The 25,335-nt window shown below is 30.1% G+C and overlaps 2 protein-coding genes across 4 annotated transcripts; one reads left to right on the top strand and one right to left on the bottom strand.

The window, feature by feature from the left end:
* The first annotated feature begins 16,772 nt into the window (after positions 1–16,772).
* LOC105646344 (3-hydroxy-3-methylglutaryl-coenzyme A reductase 3) lies at positions 16,773–20,285 on the top strand. Its single transcript, XM_012232190.4, has 4 exons — positions 16,773–17,879; positions 18,173–18,354; positions 18,639–18,985; positions 19,537–20,285. The coding sequence occupies exons 1-4, from the start codon at positions 16,933–16,935 to the stop codon at positions 19,777–19,779; spliced, it is 1,719 nt and encodes a 572-aa protein (XP_012087580.1). The 5' UTR covers positions 16,773–16,932; the 3' UTR covers positions 19,780–20,285.
* A 550-nt stretch (positions 20,286–20,835) lies between these two features.
* Positions 20,836–25,067, bottom strand: LOC105646343 (thioredoxin reductase NTRB). Of its 3 annotated transcripts, none has more exons than XM_020684194.3 (3): positions 23,909–25,067; positions 21,851–21,907; positions 20,836–21,080 (listed from the first exon to the last, which is right to left on the bottom strand). In XM_020684194.3, exons 1-3 carry the CDS (start codon positions 24,954–24,956, stop codon positions 21,043–21,045), a joined length of 1,143 nt encoding a protein of 380 aa, XP_020539853.1. In that variant the 5' UTR covers positions 24,957–25,067; the 3' UTR covers positions 20,836–21,042. The 3 variants fall into 3 exon arrangements, with proteins under 3 accessions (XP_020539853.1, XP_012087579.2, XP_089576307.1); XM_012232189.4 differs by having other exon boundaries at positions 20,836–21,085; positions 23,909–25,064; XM_089720181.1 differs by lacking the exon at positions 20,836–21,080 and having other exon boundaries at positions 21,623–21,907; positions 23,909–25,060.
* Between the last annotated feature and the right edge of the window lie 268 nt (positions 25,068–25,335).

Genomic DNA, 25,335 nt, shown 5'->3' with positions numbered 1-25,335 from the left:
ATTATTATTTCGGAATGTTCTCGATCTAATATTGATCCAATAATTTTCTTTTTCTTAAAAAATAAAAATTCTTTTTCTAGTGAAATTCAAATGATCTGCCTGTCTCCAGTTATCTGTTCATCAGTAACTTTTTAAATAGAAATTTTAATGTCTTAATTAGATAAAAAAAATAGATAATGTAATTTATGTGCTAGCTTTAAAAATTAAAATAGTTTTTAATAAAATATTTTCTCACGTAATATTTTGTAAAATTTTTCCGTAATATTAATAGTGAATTTATATATTTTTTAATAATAATCTTCTTTGTGATTATGTTGATTATACTCGTTATATCTTCATTATTTATACTCATTTAATTTTTTATTTATATAATATTAAAGTGTAAATTTTTATTTAAATTGAGTGGTTAAATTATACTACACTTTATATATATTAAATATTTTTTTGATTCTATGTCAACATACTGATTCATACGATTCTTATTATACGTTAATTGTTTTTTCATTTTCTTTTTTAAGGAAAAATCAAATTGATTTATAAAAATTATCATATAACTTCTGTTATACGTTTTATAATTAATTTAAATATTTTTATTGATAATTTTCACTGTAATCTCTTGTAGAAAATAAATATACATTAATAATAGAATAAGAAAATAATTTAATAAAACAAATTAAATATTTATAAATAATAATATATTTTTATTTTTATTTTTTTAGCCAATCAAAATCGTAAAAGCATTTTAAAAAGTTATTAATAAAATTATATTCTTTAATAGAAATATGATTTAAATTATATAAGATATCAATATAAATAATTAAATTCGAGACATTTAAAAATAATAATTTTTTTATCTTATTTTTTGCTAATTAAATTAAAATACAAATTGTAATTAAAGAAATTTAATCACATCCTTTTTAAATCAAATTTGAAACATCTAGATATATTTATTTGAAATAAATTTAAATAAAATGTAAACATTTTCAAATGCCTCATTTATATATATTATTTAAAATAATAATATTGAAGCTAAATTATAAATTATTATAATAATAAATTATTAAAAATTATTAAATTATTATTAATAATTTACATAATAATATAATGAAATAAAATATAACTAGATAAACGCCCGCGCTTTACACGGGTTACTTTGCTAGTTTGTAATTTATAATTTATAAACAATATATATTTCTAACATATAAATTATATTTAGTATATAATTAGATTTTATTTATTAAGCTGCATATTATATAGAAATTATAATGTCATTAATTTATTTAAAATAGCTATAAATTTTTAATTAAATTTTAGTTAGAGTTTATAATTCAAACACTATTTTTATCCTATATAATTGCATATAAAGTTCTACAATTCAAATAATTCAATATAAATAATGTACAACAAAATAGTAGATAGATAAAAAAAATTCAAATAATCAACGTGGATAATTTGTATATTTAAATTAAATATATTAAAATCATAATTATCTAAGTATAACTATTTTAAAAATAATCAACAAAATAGCCAGAGCTTGAGATAGCTTAGCATAAAAAATATGGTTCTAATAAAGAGTTTGAAAAGAAGAGATAAGGTTAGTTCCGCATTTAAAGTTTTAACAAAAATCTCTTACATTTAAAATTTAATAAGTTGTATGTATATATATATATATATATATATATTTCAATTTTGTAAAGAAAAATTATAAAAAATGTTAAGAAAGTGCAATAAAAATTAGGAAATTTCAAAAAAAAGAAAAATTAGAATGCTCAAGAGGGAGAGCGTTACATCATTATTTTTAAAATATTTTTTTGCTTCAGAATTATATATATATAAAATGGACACAATAAGATAATAATAGTAAAAATTTAAAATTTTGAAATGCTTAATTATCTATATTTATTTATCTGTTAAAAAGGTAAAAAAAACATACAATCAAATTATAGAAATATTATATATTTTTAGGTTAAAATTTTTTAATTGGTTAAAACTGAGGTTATTTTAGAATATTTTAAATTTTACAAAGACAATATCGGCAATCTCATTATTCTTCTCGTACCCACTTTTATATATAGTATAGATAAATTAACATGTTTTACCTTTAATGTAAAATTATTTCATTCTACTTTTTTGTCATTTTCAATTTAACAGCTGATTTATTTTTTTACCGAACACTTTACGATTGCTAAAACAACTAATATCTCCTGTGAAATCACCAGCACATTGAACCATTTTATGGAAATGAAATTTTCTTTTCTTATGTTATCATGATTCCAAAAAAAAATTAATATTATATTTTCGGATGATGCTCAAATAACTAGTCAGTCTCTATTTTTTCTGAAATACATGATTATATCTCAATTTTTATTTTCATCCAATATTTACGTCATTCAGTTCATTTTTATTGTGTTTAGCCACGGGTCAAAAGACAATAGCACAGTCAAATACAAGAGAAAGCTTTTAAATATAATAAAATTGACCTTAAACATAAGTGTAGTATGTAAAAAAAGACTGAAAAACCTCATAATTTTCCTCTCAGCCTTCTCTTCTCCATCTTCCTCAACCTTCGCTTTTTCATCTCCCAACATCATCTTACCATCACAACCATGATCAAGGCCATAAGTAAGGATCCAGTAATAATACCAGCTCTTACCACCAGTCTTTTATTCACATATCTATGTGCAATTACGCTCTACAACCCGAAAGGGATTACACTTGGTTAGGCAAGTTTGATTCCGGTCGCTTTGCTAAGAGGGATGTTCCATGGCATCATTCTGTTTAATTGGATGCAACTATGTTTGAGGCTTTATCTCTTAGACAGGTGTTGCAATGGAATGAGATCAATATGTAAGCCAATGGTAGTATTTATCAATAGCTTGTTTATAATTTGTATTCAATAGCTACTGATTTGGGTTTGAATTAATGAAAATTTTCTTTCAAAAAAACGTACTAGGTTGTAAGATTTGTTTTTTTCCGAGTATTGGAAAAGAGATTCGAATTTAGATTTATTGTCAGGTCAGATATGCACTTACCATTATACTATACCTTACTATATCTTGACTTCATTTCGTAAAATAACTTGTATGAATTTTTCGTTGTTTGGGAACTTCAGGAAAATAAGTCAATGGAAAATATTTTTCTGATTAAAGGAAATCATTTTTTAAGGAAAATAACTTTGCATTTTCGAGAGAATAAAACATTTTCCGGACATTGACTATTTTTAATAATTTATTACAATCCTAAGTTATTTTATGGTACTACTTCAGTGCCAAAATACTTGTCACATTTGTAGTTTCAAGGAGTAATAAATATTTTTTTCATGTTTATCCTTTGTATATGATCAATAATTATTACTTGAATTTAATGGTTTCTTAAAGAATTAGTATTAAATTAAGGGTAATATTGTTAATTTACTCAATAATTTATTATAATTTGGATAAATTTTATAATTTTCTTAAGAAATGTAAAATTTCAAATATGACAAATATTATGGAACAGAGTTAGGAATAATTTTCCTAATTCCAATCCTATGCCATCTAATTTAAGGTCTCCTACAACCGTAAAGGTGAATTTCATAATTTTAGTTAAGGCTTTTTGTTAGTTCTAACAGAAAAAGAGCTATAAAGATATACAGACGTTTGGCAACCAAGAAAATAAAAAACAATACCTCATAGAAGATAATACAAAATCTTCATAAATTAAGAGTTGTAGATCTACTTTAGTCAAACAAGAAGGATAGAGCCAAGAGCAGATAAGTAGTAAAGAAGTCAAAAATGGCTACTGTTGGTGAAGCCAGAGAAAGAAGAACCAGAGGGATTTGAGTATGTCAGAAATGGTGAGAGATTCAATCGGTGACAACTGATAAGAAAGGAATTTGAAAATTGAACTTTAAAAAGAAGAACTGTCAATTGATAAGCAAAGGAAGTGAATTTCACGACTCTCAAAGCCCACTTTGTCTTAATTGAAAACTATCAAAGTGTTAGAGTTTGGGCCTTCAATTTGTAAAAGCCTTTAAATGTTTTTTTTTTTTTTTTAAATAATGAGTGCGTGTGTAATTTTTCTACTTTTTCTTTTATTAATTAGATTATTTTGCCTTTTTTATATTTTCATAAATTTTCTTATTTTTATTTTTTTAATTATAACATTATAATTATGATTATATAGTTAATATTTTTAAATTTATTAAATTCCTTCAATATGTTTAATTTTAAAGGCATACTAGATTATTTATATTATATGTTTTAAATTTTCTTTTGTTAAATTTATTCGTTAAACTATATACATATAGACACACATGTGCATGCACTCACTTCCTTTGACTAAATATATTATTAATCAATGTTAATTCTATTAGTTTAATGTCACGGCCCATTTCCATTGACCGAACCGGCACTAGGGCCCAAGTAAGCTTAAGACCCCGAGGCCCGTAGTAAGCTTGAATCACTAAAATTTCACTTTCTCAATATAAATTTCAAACATTCAGCCCATATAACTATGCAAAACAAATCTCGTAATTATATTATATCTCAGTCTAAATTTAATATCTTAAACATTTCACAGATCGAGCCCAATTTACAATACATCTCTTTAATAATATAGGCTCACAGAATTATTTCAACTACATTAATACACGACTAAAAGTTTATAAATTCTATAACTGCGGAGTTCACTAACAGATATATACAGATAAGTTTTCGTGCATTTATTTATTTAATGACTTAATACTAAAATTAGAGAATTCTTTTCTAACAGTGAAAGAAGCAGAGTTTTAGCTGGAATTTAAGAAAAAGCTACTTCCTGAAAGATTAAACAAAATAGATGTGAGTTTATTAATGAATAATAATTATTGCACAACATATGCATTCACACGAATGTGTAAATAATTAAATCTAGTCATCCGACTAGTTATATGATCACGCGGGCAGTCACACAAATGGCACAATGACAACACTCGCAATTATTAACATCTTCACATAATCACATCACGTGAAAATTAGTCAGTGGCATCACCGAAACCCCCAATGAGCCATCCTCCCACATAGCCCATCCTCTCATGACGTGTGCACTAAGGGATCGATCCCCCATACATGGCCGACCGGTCTAATCCTCACTTGATCAACCCTCTCATTGTTTTTCCATTATTTCTTTTATTTTCCATACCAACGGGAAGCCACCCTATGGTTTATCCATATTATCGATATCATTTCATCAGGTGCACACGGGGGCGCCGATCTCCCATACGGCCAACGGTCTCGTAGACCGCCCTCACAAACCCATGGTGACCCACTTCATCCCAACTCCACACATACAAGGCATAGCATTATCACAATATAATTAATCAAGTATTACAATTAAATGCAAGCATAGCAAACAATTAATTAACATGATACAAATACACAAGTAGACATTCATAGTTAATTATAATTAAATAGAGAAATAGTAATCAACAACATATTCTTATAATAATTGATCCATCGAAAATAAATAAATAAATAATTAAATAACTAACTAAATAATAATAATAATAAAATAATTAGAAAACTTTATTTATTATGTATTAAGTTAAATAATTAATCTAATAAACCAATTAATTTAATTATTAATTAAGAATAACATAAGTTCTATCGAAATTTCGGCGGAATCTCCCCTAGAATTTGATCAAACCATAATTCAATAACAAATTTTCAAAGCCCATCTCTCAGGCAATTCACATCAACTCATCCCATCAGCCATAACCATAATCATTCATTTAATCTCTTCCTCAATTCACACAGCCCATTCATCAGGCAGTCAATCCAAATAACCTATCCTCCATATCAAATAATAATAATAATAATAACAATAATATAAATATCTAATCACAATACAAAACTTTAGTTATTAATATTCCATGCTTAAGCATCATTATTGACCGTTTACTACTTACACCAAAGATTTCTTTACCTTGCTATTTAAGGTTAAGCCGTTTTATAAAGTAACTAATGAACATAAACATCTACCTTATCTCCACATCCTACTAGTCTAAAGTATCCATATATTTTCAAATAACAACTAATTTATAATTTAGTTAATAGATAGCCACTACTTGCCACTGGGTTCATATTTCATGGTATAAAGCAGCTAATTCAAGATTTTATATGTATGTGTAAAACTAAGACTTCAACTAATTTTAAATCATACTAACGAGAATCCTGATTATTTTATAATGCTAGTTAGCTCCAAATATGCACTTAATTGCACCTAATAAAATTTCAAATTCTATCCTTTAAAATCTATGATTAAATCCTCCTAAAATCTCCAACTAAATCACAAACTTCAACCTAAAATTTTAAAGTCCCACAATTAATTATCTATTAGGAATCAACTAAATTACCCAATAAATTAAGCTTGGAATTTATATCAAAAATTGAAATAAATTAGGTCTTAGAACATACCGAAAATCGAACACATTTCCACGATCCACGCTAGGAGATGAAAATTCTGTCCTTTAGAACCTCGCCGGAGGTTCGCTGGCCGGTCACCGGACCGCCACTGTCGCCGCCGTCCACGGTTGCCGGAAAGTCGATTTTTACCCAGAATTTTGCAAGGACACCACCTCTCCAACCAAATTTCCCTAATGGTTCCATTTCCAATGTCAATTGAGCGAGATGGGACCTCTAACTGGACGGATCGGACTTAACAGGTGCTTGGAGCTTCCGTCCATAGCAGATTCCCTTTCTGAGCTCCATTGCCGTGATTGATGGAGGAGAAACGATCGCATTGAGGAGATGAAGCGATCGGCGCCCCCCTTCACGCTGCAATCACCGACAACGGTGTGAATCGCTGGAAGTTGATGAACGCCAACTGTCAAGAAAGAACGGCTCCATTTCGCGTCAATGAAAGCTCTTTCCGTGTGAGAGGAGGCCGGAGACGAGACCCACAGCACCAGACTAGTCGAACGCCACCTCGCTCTCGTTGAGCGGTGATCGAAAACGGTAAGGGAGGCATAGAGAATGAGCGCCCCCTGCTGGCGAAGAAGAAAAAAAAAAAAAGAAAATGACTTTCTAGAATTCTTTGGGCCATTCTGGTTCGATTCGAACTGATTTGGCTCAATTCAGAGATTTGGCCTGATTTTGCTTAGTTTTTGAGTTTTTCGTTTGGTTTTTGAAAAATTCAGGCTAATTTACGGGTTTGATTTAGTATTAATAAAATATTTTTCCGTTGCTTTCATTGGTTAGGTTTTATGATTATATTTTTAAATGAAAAATTTTTGAAAAGGATTTTCCATGTCGTTTCATTTAATTAATTAAAAAATTTTAAAAAATTAATATAAGCTTACACATTTTTAATGATAACTATATAAGTTAAACAACGTATATTATGCACATTTGTGTTAAGTTTAATTTTGACGTTCATCAATGTTAAAATAAAATAATATATTATGCATATATTTTAATATCATTTTAAATTAAAATAATATATTCTAATATAACAAGATAAAAAATACATAATAAAAATAATTATTTATAAATTTAAAATTTACTTGGTATTTAAAAAGTATCATAAATATTATTCTGATAATACAAAATGGTATTATTTTTTCCTATAAAATTATTTATGACGATAATTTTTTAAAAGTGCTTAATAAAAAATAAAAGGGGTTGAATCGAATTGATCTAGTCCAACTGCGATCCAGTCATTAATTTGATCCAATACCCATCCGATTTTAAAAACATTGCTTTATACCCTTAAATATTTATTTTTGCATTCACAAATTTAACTTTGTGGTAAGTGCATACCTAAATTTAAATAAAAAAAAATCAAATTGAAATTATTTCTTTCTCAATACTCAACATTTTTTTAATTCTTAATAGAAAAATTACTTTTCATGGCATGAGGAGCGAGAGGTTTCAAATTTAAGTTTGGTCCGACGCCGTAGATTTCAAAGTCTCAATTCTATCAGACAGTTGAAGGTTGAGGAAGTGACAATATAAATTCAAAGATAAGTTTCAAATTTGAGTTTCGTCCGCCGTAAATTTCAAAGTCTCAATTCTATCAGACAGTTGAAGGTTGAGGAAGTGAAAATATAAATTCAAAGCTAACCCATATGTTCAAAACATACATGTGGCGGGCCCAAAGCTTGTGCTGATTGCTTGTTCATGATATTCAAAGGGGTCACCTACCCCACACTATGTCCTATATAGAAGATTCTAAATTCTAACTATTAATTTAAGGGTTTTTCCCAGTGTACACAATTCGAAAAATCTGTATCGATACTGAATTGCAACTTTTTTTTTGACACCTGTCCATAATGTCAGCTAGCGTTTAATATTTCGAATTAATCAAAATATTAGTTCTCTAAATTATTATATTCGGTAATTTAATATATGCCGTAGTTTTCGGAGGCTATGAAGTATTTTCTAAAATATTATTTTATTTAACGTTTAGTATGTTACTCTTTTTATTAAATTTTTTTTATAACTTTATCCTTATCCTTAATTAATATAAAATCCTCATATTATAACATTACGTGTTTTATTATCTTTATGTTTGGCTTATTTATATTTGATAGTAAAAGAAAAAAAAAACATTATTTATATATTTATATTTAAACTCAAATAAAAATTAAAAATGTTGATCTCCTAAAATATTAAAAATTTTCCATTTTAATTATAAAATAGTGAATTTTTCATTTTTTTCTCCCTTAAATTTTAAAAATTTAGTTATAGTAGAATATGTTTTTATTATAAATTTAATTGAAAATTCTAGGTGAATATTTCAATGTCATTTTTTATCATTTTAAATTTATTGCCAACCAAACAACTGTTTTTAACGAACACTTTTGCTTTCAACTACTGTTTAAATAGCTAACAGCTACTAAAACAGCTAACAACTATTAAAATAATTAGTATTGCCAAACATGCCCTAAGTTTGTTGAAACAGTTAGATTATTCACAATATTTCTTAATTTTACCTTTTTTTTCTTATTTCTTTTTTTTATAGCCCTTATTTCTATTTATATAATAATATATTATATAAAATATATAACTCTTCAATATAAAGATTAAAAATGAAAAATTCTTTTCTCATCCCTAAATTCTAGTAACAATTATAAGATTCCACAAGAATACACATTTTAAATTTAAATTTAATTAATATAAAATCTTGCTTTTCAATATTATTAACTTTTTTTGGTATAAAATGTCATGCTTCACATATATTAAAAAACATAGGTAATTAAGATGTTAATATTACATTTTTTTTTAATTTTTCCTAGCCTAAATTACAAAATGCTTTTTTAAGGGAAAAAAAAGTTTTCCTCTTAAATTAATATTAAAAGTATTTTTCACATTATTTTTTATGTCTAGAAATAATCGAAATTCATAATAATTTGTTAAAAACAATTAGTTTTATAAATAATTTTTTATTAGTGCAAATAGAATCTAATTAACTGGAAACAATATATTGAAAATCAGAAAAATTATGTTTTAAATGGTTAGATATTTAGGTATATTAAAATATATATAATTTTTTTTTTCATAATATTAAGAATATAAATTATAAAATAGAGGTATAGTTTGGGTATGTGAAATGTATCAATAGAATATCTAGATATATTAAAAATTTATAAATAAACTATAAATTATAAAATATGGCTATATTTTGAGTAATTGGAATGTATCAATAGAATATTTAGATATATTAAAAATTTATAAATAAACTACAGTAAAAATTACATACAATCTGAAAGTTCTAATCTTACTTAAATAGAATTATGAAAATTTAATTATAAATTTATATGTTGTGATCATTAAATTAATAATTAAAGTATTTAAATTATTTTATTTTAAATTAATAATTAAATAGGAGTTGTTTACTTATAAAATAAGTAAGTGGTTTCCATTTTATTTTATCATCTAATGGTCAAAATTTAAATAATAAAATCCGATGGCTATTAATTATTCTGTATGTATACAGAATGATTAGGATTCTATACTGTAGTTTTGTCCAAATTTTTAAATTGAATTTTCTTTAAATTTAAGAGTTTGATGTGGGTTGTTATAATTTATTTTTTATATTGAATTTTTATATGATTGTTTCAATTTTTATGACTTAGTTAGATTTTTTTTTTTTTACTTTATTTTTAATTAATTTTTATATTAATTTTCCCCTTTCGTTTAAGAATTATAGCTCCGCTGTCAATTTTAGATAATCTGAAAACATATATGAATTGTACAATTTCGGATACGTGTTCTTTTAATATATCTTGTAAACATCGATTTCCCATTCTGAGTAGCTAAACCTTTTACGCGATCACATCTAGTAATACTCACATTATAAGTATAAAGGTTAACATCGGAAAAATATTACTCTCTCTATCCACAAATAAGTGTTGCACTTGTACTTTTCTTCTCTCTTAAAAAAAATTATTTAATTTGTCTAATTTATAATAAATTATTGAGTAAATTGACTATATTATTTTTAGTTATAATAAAGAGAGATTTTTGAAAATTATAATAATTAATGTTCGTCGTTTGTAATGAGTAAAAATAGAAAAAACTTATTATTTTTAAAATTTATAAATGCGATACTTGTGGATATGGTACGTTCGTAGATGCGATACTTATTTGTGTATGGAGAGATGCGATGGTCGCATGTGAACGGAGAGACAGTATATTTATTTGTGATAGAGAAATGTGATACTTGTTCGATACTTATTTGTGAACAGAGAGACAAAGTATATTTATATGTGACAGATAGATGCGATATACACCGTATGATATGTTTCATTGTAATGTGAAAACTTGCTTTGACTTAAAATAGGTAATAATATGATAGCAATTGCATTGACCTCATAAACATAACTCTTTACCCACCTCCATAATTGCTCCAGCTTTCTGCAGTTACCCCTAAATGAAAAATGTTTTCTATATTATCTAAAATATTATAGTTTGATTGCAAGTAACTAAACTTTGTCTTTACTCCTTTTAGATAATTAATAAGTGTAGAGTTGTTATGTATGGTCCAAGTAGTAATAAATGAACATTAAGTCTCACCAATCTACCCATATTGTCTTGATGGTGCATTAAAAAAAATTTGGCAGGAGTACTAATTAAATTACCATCACATGTTAATTTACTTAATACCAAAGCCTGTTTTTCTCTCGTGCTCTTTTTTCTCACTAGTTTTCTAATTCTAATTTTAGTTTGGTGCTGTCGCTATTTATTAGTGGTAGCTCCTACCTTTTACTTTATATTATTTCTTTCGCTTCATCTTCTTTTGCTTTTAATATTTTTTTATTTTAATAAACTCAGATATGTTTTTCCTATAATAGATCTGTCTTTTTTGTTTTATTATTGTTGGTTGTCTCCATTAGAGGTGTGCATGGGTTGGGTCGGGACGAAGATTATATAATTCTCAGTCCCATCACAAAATATCGAGACGTAAAAAATGGAGTGTCAATCCCATCTCAATAGAGATTATGTAGTCTCATCCCATCTCCTTTTTTTGGGACGAGACGGGACGAAAATTCGAGTCTATGGAACAGGACGGAATGGGTTAAGTCGAGAATCAATCGGGATTTTTCATAGTCTTACTAATTATTTTTCATCGTAAAATGATAAAAAAATTATTATGTTCATCAATTACGATCAAACAAGATTCATTTATATAAGTTTTGAATTAAAAAAAAAAAGAATAAATCAATAATTAATTCGATAATTGATTATCAACTACTAAAGTTATAATAGAAGATATTAAAGTAGTTATTTTCTAGTTAATAAAGGCATTAAATATAATAAAATAAAATAATACAAAAACTATATATAAGCTTATTTAAATTTGATACCTAATTTAATCTTAAATATCATCTGAAAAATAAATAGTGATAGCATTAAGCATAAACTATTTAGTAATCAGATTAATTAAAATTAATATTTTTCTCTTATATTGATTAATCTTTCCATTTTTTGTTTAATAGAAACAGTTTATTCAAAAAGATTTACTTAACATATGTTGTGGAATAATAGAGGAAAAACCTATGTTGAAAAATATATTTAATTACTTGATTTATTTTTATATTTAAAAAATACATATTATTATTATTATTATTATTATTATTATTATTATTATTATTTTAGCAGTAATTGGTATCATATAAGAACTAAAATAAAAAGGATGAAATGATTTTTAAGGACATATTTTGAAATTTAAAAAAAAAAGACAATTAGAATTTTAAAGAAAAAATGAGACGGAAATTTTCGATTTTCGGGCGGGACAGAACGAGATGGGACAGAACTTGGGTTGGTATGGGATTCGAGACAGGACTATTAAATTAATATTGGATTTTTCCCGTTACGAAAAATTTGGGACAACTTTTGGGAATGGGTTTGTTTTCAAAAAAAAAAAAAAAAGTGTTTTGGCTTATAATAACATTTAAAATCCCAAATTATAATACTTCCTCCATCCCATATATTAACTAGTTTTTATTAATCTATATGAAATTCAAACTAAATCTATACAGGATAGAAGGAAGATCGCTTTTGCGATGGCGTATATCACAGTATAAAATCTAAATATTGAATAGTCAAATTTAAAATATAAATCAAATTTGAAAAAACAAAGTTTAATCGAATTTCATATCACAATATAAATAACATGAATAGTCAAAAAAATTCAGCTTAGTTTTATTATTAATGATTAAATCTATTTTAATTTATTAGCAGTATAAGAATTTGAACGTATAAAAGTTAAAAGCATTGAAAATTGATTCAAAATTTAATAAATTAAAAATTGCAAAAATGACCTCAACAAAGCGATATTAACTTAAGCAGTCAAAACTTTCAGCTTTAATATATCATTAATTTTTATCTTTTAAATATGATTTATTCCAATTTTTTCCCATCAAATTGAATAAAATTTGATTTATAAAAATTCAAAAAGCAATAAAATGAATAATTTTTCTAATCCGATCACTCCAATTTTCAATTCAGAATAATATAAAATGGAAAAGAAAACAAAATAACGGTCCAGATTTAACCTTATAATATTAAAAGTGTTTTTGAGATAAAATTTGCATGAATCGAAGATAATATTTTTTAAATGGAAAGAAATATACTTTGTAATAACAGTTCAAAGCAGCAGTAGTTAGCCGAGTATGACTTTTCCCTTACCAGAATTTTAATTTTGTGGGGTTCTATTATTTATAAGTATATATATATATATATATATATATATATATATATATATATATATATATATACACGTGTTAATATTCTTCCAAGCAAAGAATGAAAACACGCATATCTGAAGCTAATCTAAGCTGCGCACTCCTTTTGTTTTTTCTAAAATATCGGTATCCGGACTTTATTATTAAGGACCGTCTAATCTAGCTCGATACTCACTTACAGTCTGTAGGTGTGTCTAGTAGGAATTCAACTCGATAACTCTTTCTACATACCAATCTACATTGTCAACTAAGTCATAACTTCTAGATTAAGCTACGAAATTTTTTTTTTCTTAATTCATTTGGAAATTGAATGGACCAAAACAACTACGGACTCTCTTCATTGACTTACTAAATTGTTTAAAATTCTTGTTGTCGAGAGAATTTGAATTTGAGATCTCTCGTTTTTCATGTAAATGAAAAAAATAACCAAACTATATGTAATTGACAAGCAACCCCATGTGCTCATTCATCACGTAAGTGAAAAGAATAACCAAATCATATTTGGTTTGCAAGCAACCCACTCTTGTATTGTTTATGACTGTATTTGGAAAAACTTTCTAACTCTATAAGAAAAATGATAAAATCTAACATTTTTTTATAAAATATTTAGTTTTATTTGTTTAGTCTATAGGTGTCGCCGTTAACAGACTTAGGAGATCTAGGGGTGGCTTGCGCCCTCTAAAAATATATTTTTTAAAAAAAAAAAAATACCTATAAAATAATAAAATTTTTTTATTTGAATTACTAACTTTAATTTCTGGCTCTATCAACAAGTGAGGCCATAGATCCAGGAACACTTTTTTAAAAAATATTTAGTTTCATTTGTTTAATCTATAAGTAGGACCATAAATCCAATTTAGGCTTTTTTTTTTTTTTTTTCTGAAACTCAAACTCTAACACTTTTTGCATTTGTCTTCGTCTTCGTCGTGAGAATTGAGAAGAAGGTCTAAGGAATGCATGAACAGTGGAAGTTATTATATGCAAAAAGATGACTTTGTAAAGAAACTTAATTACCATCTTCACGTTTATCTTATATTATAGGTCATCATGATATATATTTTTTTAATTATACGTTACAGCTTCTGTATTCTTTAAAATAACTTTTACAAAGAGCAATTTAATAATTAATTTGTATACTTGTTGTTGTTCATCACATATCTTAATTTGCATTCTACCAACGGAAACTTAATTATATCCTATAAAATTAATAATTTTGTTTTTAATTTCAAATTTTGATTCATATTTGTGCATTTTGCTTGTAAATTATGACTCTCTCTATATAAATTTAATTATTTTGCAAAAACATGTTGGTTATGGTGTATGGTAAGCAACTTTAACCTCCGTAAAGGTTAAAATATAAATTAAATTTTCGAAAAGAATTAACACCTTCTAATTCCTATTTATATCTCAGTATTTGAATATTAATAGTTATGCTTTGAATGTTATACTAATTAAAATTTTTAATTTAAGTAGAAATCATATTTAAAAATTATATACCCTAATGTGGAAATTTTGTCATATCTTAATTAGGAATTAATTAATTTTGTCACCCCTCCTCCTCTCATTTTAGAGATGTATTATGTTTTTTTGGCTTCTAATAATATATGAGTACATTTCCTTTCAAAAAGAAATTAGGAAATTGTTTTAGAAGTTTGTTCTATCTTAATTAGGAATTATAACTCTATTGGAGGAGTTTTGTAATATCCCAATAAGGAATCATAACATAGTATATCATCATTACACACACATATACTTTGTCTATAAAAGTTTTATTTTCTTTTCCTATCAATGGGTTTTTTAGTTTGATTATCAAGAATTTCACTATCAACCATGTATTGAATACTCGACTTACTATTTCAAAAGTTGAAAACTATAGATGTTGAGAATTTGGATCCTAGGAGTAATTAATTAAATCAAATTCAATTATATATTTAATATTAGGCTTATAATAAGTTGGACTTACATTTAATACAAAATGACCTAAACTATTTTGATTGGTTTACCCTTCATATTATATACCTTTTTAGTTAGTTGTATTTATCCGATATGAGATTACCCACATACTCCAACAATAGAGGAGAATTCTCAAGGATAATGATTTTAGGCTAAGTAGCGGTAAGACAAAATATTACAAGTTTGGTTCGAGGAAAAAGCAGGAAAGTAAGATTAGATTAGATGATACACTGGTTTTTAGTGAATCAATTCAAATATTTAGGTTTTTGTTCCAAAAGAAAGTATCATAGATGAAAATACCTCTCATAGAATTCAAGTAGGATGGATGAAGATGTACTATGTGATAAGAATATATCTAACAAGATGAAAGGTACGATCCATCTGATGGTGACCAGTGATGCTATACGGTAGTGAATACTAGACACCTAATGCACAGCATGTTCAGAGGATGAAAATTATGGAGATGCTAATATCAAAATAGATGTGTGGTTATATACGAGGTTCGACAACATTATAAATGATCACGTTACGCAAGTAGTCGAAGTTTAAGATAAAATAAGATAAGATGTCGAGGATGGTATAGTATGGTCATTTATTACGTAGATCTCACTTGTCCTAATCTCATTTAGTAGTGAAGGGTGCTAAAACAAGAAGAGCTCGATCTGGAACTGCTTGGCGGAAAGTTGCGCTAAGGATCTACTATCCTTGGATATTAGTGAGAATACAACTACAAATAGAACACCCTAGTTTGTTGCTGCTGCCCTTTTTTATGTTGTGTTCTAGTTATTAATATATCGAATAATTTAAAATTCTTTTTTTAAAATTTTTTTTATGAAAAGTATTTCAAATTTTTTTCCACTTATTTATTTTGCGTTTTGCATGGATAACAACCTGATCAGAATGAAACAAAGAATTCATATAATGGACTTTAACTAGTCTGTGACTAAATTTCGGTTACTATTGTATTAATGTATTAATTTTGATTTTTACTAATTTTAATTTGATATCAATATTATTTTACGTGTTATCAATGTTATTTATTATTAATTGTAATTAAAATTTTAAATTCTATAAATCTTACTTTGTGCTTTCGTAAAATTTTATAACCTTAATTCCAATCATTGTTTCATATATACTTTCAATTCTTAACTCGTGTCTCCTCGTATAAGTTGGTCCAAATTTATTTTCATTATCAATTACTATTATTTATTTTCATAGAAAATTATTATTATTATTTGAATGAATATTTTATTTTGGAATAAAATTAAATTTTATAAATTCTATAAATTTTTTTATTTTATGATTTATGAATATTTTTATTAAAATTTATAGAAAAATGAATATGAAAAAAAATCAAATTTTAGTAAATATTTATAGAGAACTGAAAAAACAATTAGCATCATTCTTGCAATAAGGAATAACTATTATATAAATAAAAACATTTAATTTACATTTTTAAATACCAGTATATATAAATTGAGAATTCCATTTAAAAGAATATATAAATGGAGTATATATAATATAAATAAGGGGAAGCACGCCGTACGTGTGGGCGAGGAACAGGCGCCAACGTCTTGTCCCTCTTTTTTTTTTTGCTTATAAACCACCAATGAAATGCGAAGCCATAAAAAAACTACTACTACTACTACCATTTCTCGTTTCAGAAGACACTCTTTCTCTTTTCCTTTCTCAACAAAACATTAACATATCTATCGGATTAATTTTTCTCGCTCTCGCCGGACCGGACCGGACCTGTAACTTTCACACACACAATGGACCAGCAGGTTCGCCAGCGTAGTTCCAAGCCTGTCCGTAAGGACTGTGCCGGCGAACCACTCAATCCATTTCGCCACAATCATCTTCCTCCTCTTAAAGTCACTGATCCTTTTCCTCTCCCTCTCTACCTAGCAAATGCTGTTTTCTTCTTTCTTTTCTTCTCCGTAGCTTATTTCCTCCTCCATAGATGGCGGGAAAAGATCCGTAACTCTACTCCTCTTCACATTGTTAATTTCCCTGAGATAGCCGCTTTGGTTTGTTTAGTCGCTTCTGTAATCTATCTTCTCGGTTTCTTTGGCATTGGCTTTGTTCATTCTTTCACTTCTAAAGTTTCCACTGATGCCTGGGAAATTGAGGAATATGACGTCGTCAAAAAAGATACTCGCTCTCCGGGACCTTGCGCCGCCTCTCTTGACTGCTCTGTCCATCCTACGACCAAAATTGCTCCAATTCCTTTATCTGATGATGACGAACAGATTATCAATTCAGTAGTTTCTGGTTCTATTCCTTCTTATTCTCTCGAATCCAAACTTGGAGATTGTAGAAGAGCCGCGGCTATCCGCCGTGAGTCGCTGCAGAGGATGACTGGAAGGTCTTTGGAAGGATTGCCTTTAGATGGTTTCGATTATGAGTCCATACTAGGGCAGTGTTGTGAGATGCCAATTGGATATGTGCAGATTCCGGTGGGCATTGCTGGGCCATTGTTGTTGGATGGAATTGAATATACGGTACCAATGGCGACGACGGAGGGCTGTTTGGTTGCTAGTACGAATAGAGGATGTAAGGCTATTTATGTATCAGGTGGCGCCACCTCTACTTTGTTTAGAGATGGAATGACCAGAGCTCCTGTTGTTAGGTTTCCTACAGCCAAGAGAGCCTCTGACTTGAAGTTTTTCATTGAAGATCCTACCAGTTTCGACACAATCGCCGTTGTTTTTAACAAGTAGGTTTCTTTTCTTTCCTTTCTGCTTTTTTGGTTATTTTCCTTAATTCTTCTTATTGATCCGTATTAATATCTTTCCTTTTTTATTGTTATTATTATTATTATTATTATTATTATTATTTCCTCTGTTTCCTCTTTGCAAAAAGCAGAAACAGGAATCCAATAACTCCTAACATATGTACCCAAATACACTAATTGTACGAGAGTCAGTCTTTGCCCCACTGTGGATTGCCATTAGAATTAGTACGACAAGGGAAATAAGAGGGTTTAATTTTGCAAATATTGTTATGCAGATCAAGCAGATTTGCAAAGCTACAAGGCGTCAAATGTGCAATAGCAGGAAAAAATCTGTACATGAGGTTTAACTGCAACACAGGTGATGCTATGGGAATGAACATGGTGTCTAAAGGAGTCCAGAACGTCCTCGATTACCTTCGAGACGATTTCCCTGACATGGATGTCATTGGCATCTCTGGTAAATCCTCTGCTCTATATTCCACACTTAAAATTTTTAATCTGGAACTAAACTTCTTTAGTAACAACCGATTTGCTTGGCTCAATTGCTGCACCTGTTGATAATTGCCAGTCAAGGTCTTTAAGTTCATTTCTTATTTTCTTTCAACATTAGAAGTTTTAAAGTGAATGGAGTTTATCATGGTATGGATACCTTGTAGCAGGAACTCTTCCACTAGTTTAATGGCTTGAGTTCATTTCTTTTGAAAGAAGTTTGAGTAACTCGAACAATTTTCTGATTCTCAGGTAATTTTTGTTCGGATAAGAAGCCAGCAGCAGTTAACTGGATAGAGGGGCGTGGAAAGTCTGTAGTATGTGAGGCAATCATAAAGGAAGAAGTGGTAAGAAAGGTGTTGAAAACCAACGTGGCTGCTTTGGTGGAGCTTAACATGCTTAAAAACCTTACCGGCTCAGCCGTGGCTGGTGCTCTTGGCGGGTTTAATGCCCATGCCAGCAATATTGTAACTGCAGTGTATATAGCCACAGGACAGGATCCCGCCCAAAATGTGGAGAGTTCTCACTGTATTACCATGATGGAAGCTGTTAATGATGGCAAAGACCTTCACATCTCAGTCACCATGCCTTCCATTGAGGTAATAAAATATTTCTATACTATTTTGGCTCCATTTATTATTTGATTTTTTTGACTGCTCTTAGTCAACCATTTGTTTGGGAAAAGCTAAAATACCAAACTGCAGTTAGAGAAGCTTAATTTATTGCATAAGCAATATGTCAAAAGTCATTCAATTACCATGCCAAACGAACACCTAGGAGACTAAAGAATCAATGGGTTTATATATATATACTTTAATGCACTTTAATAATTCATAAATAAGACAGAGACAATACCTCAAGGATTAGTTTTTCTTGTTTGTCTTATCCAATTGTTAGCTGATTTGAAAAGCAAAAAATAAATAGTAATTTAGTACGGATGAGATTAATGACAAGAGAGGACAAAAGATGCCAAAGTTACCTTAAGAAACTGGTATACTACTGTCCCTGAATCCAGCTTTCGATGATTTCTAAGGGGTAAAGATTAGAAAATTAGGTTATGTCTTGCATTAAATTCGAGCTCTCAAATCAAGATAGATGCCTTCAAAGTTAGTATGAACGTATTTTAAAATGCACGTGCCACTTGTTTCAGGTGGGTACAGTAGGAGGTGGCACTCAACTGGCATCGCAATCAGCTTGCCTGAACCTACTTGGGGTGAAAGGTGCAAGCAAAGAGTTACCAGGGTCAAATTCAAGGCTTCTGGCTAGTATTGTGGCTGGTTCTGTTCTTGCAGGGGAACTGTCTCTCATGTCTGCTCTTGCAGCTGGACAACTGGTTAAGAGCCACATGAGATACAACAGATCTAGCAAAGATGTGCCCAAAATAGCTTCTTGAAGGATAATACAGCTACCTTCTTTAGTTGAGAAGATTAGAATTAAGTTTTAAAAAAGAAAACTAGAAATAAATGATCAGCACAAGGATAAAAAGGAGCATATAATAGTGGAGGATGGCAAGCGTTGGCGGGGGGACAAACAGAGAGAGGTCCATGTGAAAGAACAAGTTAAAACAATAAATTAAAAAATAGAGAAATGGGAGATTAAGGGGTTAGTGGTGCCATGAGTTGTATATATTAGAGTCTTATTTCTGTGTGCGTGCCACTTGTTTGCTCCCAACATTTGGTATCTTCCTCCTGCCAACACAAAACAAAATCTTGTGATCTTTCTTGTATTGCTCTTCATATTTAGTTTGTTGTTAATTGTCGTCTGGTATGTGTTAATTGAGGAAACGACATGTTGTATTAGGGTTTAGATCTGTATGTCTCGTTTGTTGTGTACTTTATTTGTGTGGATATGTTAAACGTGTAACAATTGGGTAACTAATAATTTCCTTTGGTCATCTAACTCCTTATGCATTGAAAAGTTTAATTATCTCATTTAACTTTCCCGTTCAGATGAATTATAGAATACTTAACGCTCGAGGTCATACTGGGTTACCCTTGTTACCCTCTTCCCTCCGTTAACGGAGATAATTAAGGGGAAGGGGTTGTTAGCTTCCCTAACAAGAAGGGAAAGAACTGGTCATCTCAAAATGCATAGAATACATGACTCTCCTGTTGACAAACTGTCCGAGTCGATTTGAATCAACTCAAACCAAACTATTAATTTTGGTTTCTTTTAAATGGTAGTTTGACTCGGTTTGAAATAGTTTTCAAAACGGAGAATTTGGTGTTGTCTTTAAAATCATCTTATTGAATTGAACTGTCATAACTATATATATGCTTGTAGAACTACATAATTTTGCTATAACATTTCAAATTTTACTAGATATTAATTCAAATTTTATATCTATCTAATAAACTAATATTAGATTGGAAATTGGAAATGTCGTTTCGAATCACCAACATCTCATAAAGAGATTAACACAATATTGATTAGGATCTTACGGATCCAATTATACCAACTTGCTTGCAGGGAGAATTATATTATAACAATGGAGAAAGATTTGAAAGTCAAGGTTACACACAATTATACCAACTTGAAAGTCAAGGTTACACACAATTATACCAACTTGCTTGTAGGATGGATTGATTATTATAACAATGGAGAAAGATTTGAAAGTGAACGTTCCAGAGAGACGCGAAGCGAACAAGGGTGCAATTCAATTATGTAGGAGTAGGATGGGCTTTTGGTACCCGTCTATACTGCAAAACGTCAAATCATCAAAGTGTCGGTAGATTAATAGGAACAGAATGTACAATAATGGAATTTTTGTTTCCGTGCAAGTGTGCAAGATTGCAAATTGACCCAAACTGGAATAGATAAGGTTATCACTGCCCAGGGTTACTTGTTTTGGTAAGACATTGCAGACACCTTAGATTCAGTTCCGGAAGACCCAATCAGCAATCAATTCAGTCATTCCGCATCAAAGACATTAATAAAATAATGGTCATGATTAAAAAAACAAAATCTGTCAATTACCTAAAAGTATGTGACTGTTCCTGTTACTGTTTTGACTGATGATCAGCAGTCACAATAGCAATGATTTATTGGTTCGCAGAATCACAGTGGATTGCTAGTAGGTTTAGTGCTCGAAAAAGCACCATTCAATATTCATTTGCCACTCGCCGCATCAAAATTTTTATGATATTCAATCAATGGCAATGAATTGCAAGGTATTCCCAATATAAGACACCACCAACATTTTTCATTTAAAGCAATCAAAAGGGCTTAAAACCAAATTGCATCAACAAATTCCATTTCGAATTGAATTGAATTGAATTGATAAGATGAGAAAACATATTGCTGAAAGTTCAATTTGCAACTGCATGTTGAATATTGGCTACAGTAGAACCAAAAGATTATGGAAGATCTAGAAAGGTCCTTCTATCCTTGTGTGGACAAAGAATTTCTTTTGATTGAGTAGCTCCTAAATAACTGTTATATCCTAGATAGTCAATCAGTCTTACCTTCCTGGGAACCAATCTCCTGCAAATAATGTTCTGCTTCCAAAGCTGCCATGCAACCTGCACCATCATGAAGCAAAAGATTCAAGTTAAACCACAAAGATCATAAAACTGAAACAGTAGAGATCCATGGCATGCTAAATCAAATGGATAGAATCAGAACATGGTATTGGTTAGAAAATCATTATTCAAGATTGGAGATTGCTTTCCATAGTATCAACAGAAAAGGTCAGAATAGTTGCTGAGGAAATGAGAAATAGATGTACATTTACAATCAACATTGTCCATGGGAAGAAAGAACAATTGGAACCTTCTTTTAAATTGATGGTTGGGACATGTGCTATGGTAGATAATGAAGGGAGGCAAGATAAAATAGGAAAGCTTTTAACAAGTTGTGTAGTTATAACCTATTCGGTCCTTAATATACTACAGCCATTTTACATTATAAAGTCAATTCTTTGGAAATTTTGCAGTTGATCCCAAATCCATCACAGGTAAACAGGGGTTCACCCACTCCAATTGTCCACGTGGTAGTTTAGAATATAGCTACAAGCACAAAACAAAATGAGAAGAAAAAAAAGGCAAGTTTACAATGTTGTTAGAGCAAACCAAGGATTGAAAATTAAACAGAAGTTCTAAATGATCATGTTTGATAATTGTTCTATCCTTCCCCATCCTACTAATTTTCTATGAGAACCCAAGTTTATTCTTCTCCCCACTGACCTCTCTACATTAGCAGTATTCAATGCAGGCATCCTCATGTCCTTTGTATGATTATACACAACAAAGAAAATGATCTCCTATCACTATGAACTTATGTGATCCATATCCCAAAGGATATGAAAGGTAATCTTGCAAATTAAAAAAGAATAATATTATTCTTTTTTATTTTTGAAATGCTAAAGTTTTTTAATATTAAAAACTGTGAAATAATAATTTTCTTATGATCCTTGTAAAAGATCGGGTTAATTTGACAGAAAAACAAAAGTTGCATCCTAATTGGCTTAACGTTTTTCAACTACGTTGAACATCGCCAATAGATTGGGGAGGCAAATTTGGTCTTTGGGCTGATCATGATCTAAAGGGGTCAAAGAAATAAGGGAGAAGAATAAAATTATTGTTTTCAAATTACAGCTACTGAAAATAGTCAAATGACCAAATTCAGTCTCACATACGTCTAAAAAAGTTTGGGTACAGGCCATCAGGATCATATTCCTCAAATGAGGCTTCAATGTCAACTCACCGCATCTCTGTCTGCTATACAAAGTCAGTTTAATGCAATAGAATCTAATATAGAAGAGAAACAAAGAGAAAGAGAAACACAAAAGAAGAAAAAGATTACTCCAAAACAAGAGAAACTAGTCGAGCCACCATAAATTGCAAGTAGGGGAAACATTCAACAGCCATCTATAAGCTAGCTCTTAGAAAATTTGGTCAAAAAAATTGAAGAAACATAATTTGTTTCAAGGAATTTCTTTTATCTTGATACCCTCCCTCCCCCTCTCTCTCCCCCCCCCCCCCCTTTCCAAAGAGCATAAGTTGAACCATAAAGCGAAGTCCAGAAAACTACAAATCTAATCAAATTTTGATCAATATAAACCACTGAAAGAAAAAGTTTATCAACATAACTTCAACGAGATTTAAAGCAGGAAGCCTTGACACCAACAAAATCCTGGTATGTTTTTTCCCTACTTATGCAAAGGAATAATAAAAGATTCAGGGTACAAAGAAGGAAATATATCAAATATCTATCAAACATTATCCAAATGCAATTCCATTAACATGAGACCTAAGAAAGAATCTTGAAATTATCCAACATCTCAGCTTTTAGAGGATAATATAAGAACTCAACTTTGCCACTACAAGGTAGACTTTTTCCATTGAACCAAGCAATGACATCTTATCAAACTAATTGAAAATAGAACAGGGTAAAGTGTCAACAAGAGAAAAAAGAAATTCAATTGGTCCTATATCGCACAGAGGATTGTATTATGAATAGGTACGACTTGTCAATGGAACAGTGACCATAAAAATAAATTGGAGAGGAATAGAGGTACAAACCAGTGCCAGCAGCAGTAACAGCCTGCCTATACTTCTTGTCCTGAACATCTCCAGCAGCAAAAACACCACGTACACTAGTCTGGGTGGTACCTGGCTTGGTCACAACATAACCGTCAGAGTCCAGCTGTAGCTGCCCATCCAAGAACTTCGTCGCAGGCTCATGCCCAATTGCAAAGAACAATCCAGAAACCTTCAAATCAGAAACTTCTCCAGTCACCAAGTTCTTCACCTTGAGACCACCCAAGAGTCTTTCTCCCTTTGCCTCCACAACCACCGAATTCCAAATTACCTCGATCTTAGGATTGGTCAAGGCCCTATTCTGCATAATCTTCGAAGCTCTAAAACTATCCCTCCTGTGTATGATATAAACCTTGGATCCATACTTAGTGAGAAAATTAGCTTCTTCCATAGCAGAATCCCCTCCGCCAATAACAGCCAGAGGTTTGTCCCTAAAAATGGGGGCGGCACCATCGCATACTGCACAGGCCGAAATACCTCGATTCCAGAAGGTATCAGAGCCCAGAAAGTGAAGACGCTTAGCAACGGCCCCGGTGGCCACGATAACAGAATCAGCGATGACGGCCTTGGAATCAGTGAAAACCTTGAACGGACTAGAGGAGAAATCGACCTTGTTAACAGTTTCTGTGTAGATCTGAGTACCGAAGCGGAGAGATTGATCGCGGCATTTGTCCATGAGCTCGCCGCCTTGAATCCCCTCAGGAAAACCTGGAAAGTTCTCAACCTCGGAGGTAGTGGTGAGCTGGCCACCGGGTGCGATATCGTTGGCCATCCAGCCTTCGAAAAGTATGGGCTTGAGTTCAGCCCTAGCAGCGTAGATGGCAGCAGTGTGAGCGGCAGGGCCACTGCCGATGATGCAGACACGGGTTTTGAGGTCTTCCATGGCGGTGGTTAACTTAGGAGTGGAGGTGGAAATGGAAGGGGCGGAGGTGTTCAAGAAAGAAGCGGCAGCCGCTGAAGTGGTGGCGATTCCAATGAAGCTGCGCGCCCTTTTGAAGAGACTTCTAAGGCTACTGGAGGTTCGATTCATGGCCTATTGGCCTCGCTGTTATTTTGGCCTTGGATTAATTTTTACTTTACACTCACGTGCTTTGGCGCGAAAACGCGTTTCGTTCCCTGCAAAATAGCCGCCGAAAAAGGTATTGACTTTATTTGGCCAATATTTATTTCGTAGCAAAGAATTTTCTTAGTTCAATTTAATGTGTTGAAGGAAGAATTGTTTGTGTATTAATATAATCACGCCATTCAGGAATAGCAATTGTTCTTTGCTTTGCTTCTTCCCTTCTTACTTCGAGAAGGTCATCCCTTTTTTTTTTTTTTTGGAATATAAAGGATGGAGTGATCCTTAGGAAATAAGTAATCCTATGCAAATGGCCCAACAAATTCAAGATCTAAAAATAACGTAGCTC

Source organism: Jatropha curcas, chromosome 4 (assembly GCF_041381405.1).
Source record: "Jatropha curcas cultivar XTBG-Jc1 chromosome 4, XTBG_Jcur_1.0, whole genome shotgun sequence".
Classification (NCBI taxonomy): Eukaryota; Viridiplantae; Streptophyta; class Magnoliopsida; order Malpighiales; family Euphorbiaceae; genus Jatropha; species Jatropha curcas.
Note: the sequence above shows the minus strand (reverse complement) of the source record. Positions and strands in the feature narration are given on the sequence as shown.